The sequence below is a fragment of the Cyprinodon variegatus genome, unplaced genomic scaffold, assembly GCF_000732505.1.
Source record: "Cyprinodon variegatus isolate N-32 unplaced genomic scaffold, C_variegatus-1.0 Scaffold332, whole genome shotgun sequence".
Taxonomy (NCBI): Eukaryota; Metazoa; Chordata; class Actinopteri; order Cyprinodontiformes; family Cyprinodontidae; genus Cyprinodon; species Cyprinodon variegatus.
Window position 1 is genome coordinate 791,798 of NW_015150785.1, and position 6,300 is coordinate 798,097.

General features: G+C 40.1%; 1 protein-coding gene across 3 annotated transcripts in view; it reads right to left on the reverse strand.

Annotated features, from left to right (window-relative positions):
• The window catches only part of myo6 (myosin VI), an 80,030-nt gene that overhangs the window by 39,182 nt on the left and 34,548 nt on the right, over positions 1-6,300 (reverse strand). For all 3 annotated transcript variants that reach the window (XM_015385181.1, XM_015385180.1, XM_015385182.1), the window contains 3 exons: positions 5,806-5,933; positions 4,964-5,059; positions 678-848 (listed from right to left, as the gene is read on the reverse strand). In XM_015385181.1, the coding sequence (XP_015240667.1) occupies positions 678-848; positions 4,964-5,059; positions 5,806-5,933 (395 nt within the window). The remainder of the gene's footprint in view (positions 1-677; positions 849-4,963; positions 5,060-5,805; positions 5,934-6,300) is intronic.

Genomic DNA, 6,300 nt, shown 5'->3' on the forward strand with positions numbered 1-6,300 from the left:
ACTGTATATACTGTTTATAGCCCATGCGACTTTTTCTTCCTGCTCATTTTTCTTCTTTGACTATTTGAGCTGATGTAACGAGTAAATTTATCCCCTTTGAGATTAACAAAGTCACTCAGTCAAGTAACAGAAAGCAATGAGCACAATGGTTGATGATATATAAGAGGATTAATGCCCATATGTAACTGATCCAAGTCAAATATGAGGTTCATATAAAAAACAAAGGATCATTATTGTTTTATTGCACTTTCCGCTGCTGCTATAAAGCTTCCCGTTTTTATTCTTCAAGCTGATTTTATCCAGATCTATTCACCAAGTAAGTTTTCTCAGAAGAAAGTGGTGAGAGACTGGAGGAAATGTAAGAGAGTCGTCCAAACTAAGGACAAGAAAGTGGGAAAGAGGAAGGAGATTGAGATAGAGATTTGAGTCGGCTCACTTACTGCTAGTCTGAAAAGAGGCTTAGAGAGATTAAAGTCAGCAAATAAAAACAGAGCAGGTAAAAAATGGTGGATTTCGCAACCTGAATCAATATACTTTATTTTGGCAAAGCTTCTGTACAAGCAAACACGGCGAGATATCATGTGTGAATCACATGTTCAATATTTAAATTAGACCACTGTATTGACAGACACAATGGGGTCTTAGGGCAACAGCACACAAAAAGAGTGTTAACCGACCTTGAATTTGTTGCCAACGCTGATGAAGCCGAGTTTACCCGCCTTCTGTTTGGAGTCCTTGGAGGTGCTGGTGTTCTCAAACAGCTCGCGAACAAATTTGTCTTTTGATTCACACACCAAACTCTCCAAGGACATGTGGAGGGCGTCATTATTCTTCTCCACGAACCGCGTCTGTCAACAAAAGCACATTCATTTCTGTAGAGAAAAGCTTCCTCTGCTACATTCTGATGTTGTGTTAGACCAAAATGAAGAATGGGCCACCTTTTCATTTCCATGTAATGGAAATAAACTAAAGAAACCCCAAATAAATAACTGTTAAAAAAATATGTTGGTGAAGATTCTCAGTCAATAAGGTCATAGTCATTCCAAAAAAGTTATAAAACAAATCACTAGACTTTGTTTCCAAGTTTGAAGACATTTCACTTCCCATCCAGGAAGTTTTTTCTATTCAAAATGTCAGAAATAGTGTCGAGTTTGAGGCTTTATAGAGTGCACCGAAAACAAAGCTTTATTTTTTCTCAGAAAACATGCAAATTGAACCGGAATAACGGGTCCACCCCTTAGTAAGGACAGTTGTTTAGGTTCTTTGTTAGGCTGCAACACCCGATACCTGTCTATGCCCCGGAAAGGGGGGGTCGTTAAAGGGAATTGTTGGCCTGGCTGAATAGGCGAGGTGTTCTGTTCCCTTGTATGGGGATGGGGGTCCCAATGATGGTGAGAAGGAATCATCTCTATCGCTGTGTTGTATCGCTGTCTTTCTCTGTCTTTTTAAGGTCGTAGGGAAACCGTTGCATCTCCGAATTCTCCCGAGCGGAGCCCGGCTTTATAGGAGTGAATAAAGTGAATGTGATTGGTAGTTTATCAAGAGGAAGGGATTGTTGTGGCGGAATGTGGCTCACAATGGGAAATTCCATTGGGACCAAGTAGCACTTAATTGGTGACTTAGAAACGACGCTGTCAAGGAACGCTATGGACAGCGGAAACATGCAAGAGGAGGAGAGTTTAGTGTTGGAGGTCGTGGATGAGTCTCCTCCGTCATCCATTTTTTATTTAGAGGAGGAAAGCGGGGACGAAGATGTTGTGGAAGAGGACGCCAGGGCGGCAGAAGCTTGGTTTGGTGTAGAAGGCTTCCAGCCGTACATGTTTGAGCCCTTGCCTCGCAACGCTGCCAGTTCTGTTAGCTCTACGCCTGCTGAAGACACAGACGTCCATCCCCGTGAACACTGGGACGCAACTCAATGGGAAAGGATTCTGATTTCTGATTTCAACTGTTGCGTATACTAGCTGCGACATATGAATCAAGATGCTATGACCGAATAAATTAGATTGACAGATGACCGTTGATATATGATTGGCCGTATTTAGGTGTTCAGGCTGACGTAGAACTAACTGGCCTGCAGAAGATAACGGGAAAAAAATACACAGATTTTAAGACAGGAATTTTTTTATTTAGAAATTTTTCTAAATTTTAGGATAATATAGTCTAATAAAGAGTATATTTATATACATGTTTAATTCAGAATGATTTGAACTTTAAATATGACTTTCCTACGACTTTAAGGTTGGTTTTTCTTTCTTGACATAAATGGCTTCCTTCATGCCCCTCGCAAACAACCTGTCTTCTTTGTCCAAAATGAGAACATTCTGGTCCTCAAAGGAATATCCTGTGTCCATCAGGTGTAGATGTACCCCGCTAAGTCTTGTCCAGCAGAGGGCGCTCTTCTGTGTTGAGCCATGCGTCTGTGGAGAGGTTGTTTGGTTTCTTCAATATAAAGATCAGAGCATCACTCACTGCATTGAACTGCAGACACCTCTCTGCTCATATTTGGTTTGGGTTTTTTTCTTAAGGATGCACTAGTCTGTTTAAAGGTCTTGTTTGGTTTAAAATGTACAGGGATTTTGTGTTTGGAGAAAATCCTCTTGAGTTTTTCAGAGACTCCAGCAACATGTGGGATGGTGATGTTTTTGTGTTTAATCTTCTCAGCGTTTTGGTCTTTTGGATTTCCTTACTGATTTGACAAACGCCCAGTTTGGGTCGCCACAGGTTTGAAGAACATCTTGGTGTGTTTCTGTTCTTTGTGCTTCCCTTCGGTTTGAGTAGGGACATGCTCGGCCCAGTGTTGTAAGGTTTTGATGACTGAAAGTTTGATTTCCAATGGGTGGTGTGAGTTCTACACACTTCAGTGCTGAGGTTTCCATCTCCTTCAATGCTCACCGAACAGTCCAGAAAAGGTAGCTACTGTAGTTGTTGGCATCCTCTCTGGTATATTGTGTTGAAACAAACTCAAACAATTGAGTTAAAAATAATTTTTGCAGCACACCAACCAAAACCTCATAAAAACGAAGAAACATATTAATTCAATCCATCCTGTAAAAATTGAAACACTTTGATTTAGGGCTGGGTGATATGACTGAAAAATGTTTTGTGAAATAAGCCTAAGACCTGAGTCTGTTATGAGGTGCTGATCTATTCAGAGATTTATAGACTAACGGAAGGATTTTTAATTCTATTATCTGAGCTACAGGGAGCAAGTGGAAGGACTTCAGAACCGGGCTGATGTGCTCTACCTTCTCAGTTCTAGTGAGAACTTGGGCAGTAGCATTTTCGATCAGCTACAGCTGTTTGATGGACTATTTAAGCAAACCTACATACACACCTGCAATACACTGTTGCAGTAATTCAGTCTGGTAAAGAAAAATGCATGAATGAGTTTTTCTAGATCAGGCATGCCCAAAGTCGGTCCTCGAGGGCTGCTGTCCTGCAGGTTTTAGAGGTTTCCCTGCTCCAGCACAGCTGATTTACATTGATAGCTGATTAACAGGCTTTTGCTGAACTGCAATCATCAGAATCAGCTGTGCTAAAGCAGAGAAACCTCTAAAACCTGCAGGACAGCGGCCCTCAAGGACCGACTTTGGGCATGCCTGTTCTAGATACTGCTTGGACATTAGTACCTTAATCCTGGAAATTTTCTCCAGGGGAAATGATAGACACGTTGAGACAGGAGCGTACCAAATTTAGCATTTTGACCTATATGCAAAAAAGCTGTGTGGCAACAAGAAGCAAAACAAAGTGGTGGCAGCATCATGCTCTTGGAAAGTAGAGAAGAAGAGGCTGGTTGAAGTTTACAGTAGTAGCAATTCAAAATGCCCCTTCTTTCCTTGATGGATCCTTGGCTGGTTCCCTATAATTCCCATTTAAACATCAATGTTTGCACTAAAATATTCTCTCTGTCATGATTTGTGGATATTAAGATCTAGAGAGAAGCGTCATCTCTGGTCAGAGCCGGTAATTCAGTGAAAGGGTGGAGTCAGAGTACAAAATATGCAAGAGGGGGTCCCTCCAGAGGCTGGAAGTTGGAGGGGATTTCGCTGGGAGATGGAGGGAAGTGGGCTGCCATTCCGCTGGGGTTTCACTGGGAAGAGCCATTTTGAATATGTGAAGATGAATGGAGCCAAATAAAAGATTAGCGTGAGAGAAAACATGTTAAAGTTTGCAGAAGATATAAGACTGAAGAGGTCTACCTTTCAAAAAAATTAAAAAACTCATCTGGCCAGAACTGTGATAGAATAGTTTATATCAAAGGATAGTGATTGGTTAGAATGGTCTAGTCAAACGTCAGACTTATATGTAAGTAAAAATTGCAAGAGTGGAAAACTTGTTCTTATAACTGCTCTCCATCCAATCTAACTGGGCTTTTCAGAGAAAAGGAAAGGGTAAATATTTCTGTCCATGGCTGTGAATGAGGGAGCAGGTCTTCCCACCTCAGAGCATATCAGGTGGGCGGAAAATGAGTCGTTGTTTTCACCTAAAGCCATATAGGAAACACAGCAAGTGAGTTGAAGAAGGCGATTTGGTCAGATAAATTATAAATGATTCTAAATCCAAAGTAGAATCTGTGGCCAGACTTAAAAATTGATGGAATTTCCATCTGATCTTATTGAGCCTAAGCGATTTTTGCAGAAAACATAAGGGTCAATCTCTAGATGTGCAAAGCTGGTAAAAATACCAAGACTTTCAGCTGTAATTGCAGTGAAAGTATCTCCATGAAGTTTTGAGTCAGCTGGGTTGCGGATAAGTTTATGAAGTATTTTCAGCTTCTTATTTGTGAAAAAAAAAACATAAATAGATAAAACCATGAATTAATTCTCTTTACTATTTTGCTCTATCACTTTAAATAATCTGAAGAACCTCAAAGGGTGTGGATTTACATCTCATTAGTTTTGTGAGTCTCTGCACACAGACAGCAAGACTAAGTTAAAAAAAAAATACTGAGGTTGAGAAATACCGTTTCATAGCAGACAGCTCCAGCGAAGTGCCTGATCATAAAACCCTCGTCATCCCGAAGATTTCTGTGGATGGCCAACTTCGACTTCCTGGGAACCTAAGAGGGTAAAAATGTTAAAGAAATAAAAAGCAAAACATATTTTTGGATTATATTTACTTGGTTCGAAGGAGTTCTTTTGCAAGACTTTTCATTGTGTCCGAGATTAGCTAAGAGATAAACTTTATATTAAACGTACCATTTATGTCCTTTTTCAAGGATTTTTGCACTTATTTAATGAGAGTGCTTATTTAATAGCTAGCTTAAGAATTTCTGAATGGCACTTTTATCTTGTCTGGCTGAAATGTTGCAAAAGGGTCTAAACATTGATCTGTTTTCTGAATAAACAATGAAAAAAGAGGAGAAGCACAAACAAGCCCTTGAAAAGCTGTAGATTTGGAGAAGAACTGTTAGCTGACACCACATTGAATTTTCCCCCCATTATATGCACAGAATAGTCTGTTTGAGAGACAACAATAAAATGGCTGAAGCCAGCCTCCACTAATCTTAAGCTTGAATAAGTGTCAAGGCTACGTTCTGAAAAGGATTTTATGTTTGCAGATAATCAAGCAGACTGCTGAACAATAAGGACAAAGAGTGAAACGGGGAGGGACAGATGCTGTGCGTCATTCACTGAACTACTGGAACAAACATTGAAAAGTGTGAGTGATCACAATGACACTAAGAAGGGGAAGCTACATTTTCCCAGATATCAAAAAGGCCACAGTGGAGGTCAACAAGCCTGGAGATGTAGAGAGAAAGAAGCAATAGAAAAGAGGGAAAGGAGCTCGGGTCAGGGGTCACACCGTCAGTCTGAAGTGGTCCTTGTGCTTGCTCTGGACGGCCAATGTAAAGTGTTGATCACTGGGCTGAGGAAGGCGGTTCTCTTCATCTAGAATGTCCAGGATTCCCACCAACTTTGCCTCCACAAGATCTAGAGACACATTTAATGGTTGACCACAGTATTACAACTGGGTTTAATCCTAAATCCACAGTGTTGAGTTATTGAAATAAACTTACTTTGCTGGCATTGTGAGATATCAACTGTTTGTATAGGAACCAGTTTTGTTTAATTTGGTCATTGACTGAGAGGACGGCGTATATTGTTTTATGGTGTGCTGTTCTTTATTCCAATCATACACATAATTATTATTTACAAAAAAAAAAACTTAAATGAAAGAAAAAAAATATTATATATATTATGGCTGTAACTAACTAGCCTGACGTAGTCCTTATTAAATTCTAGTCAGAATGAGTCTGATGCTGCTCCATAGAGCTGTTATTATGGGGCCTGTTTTGAA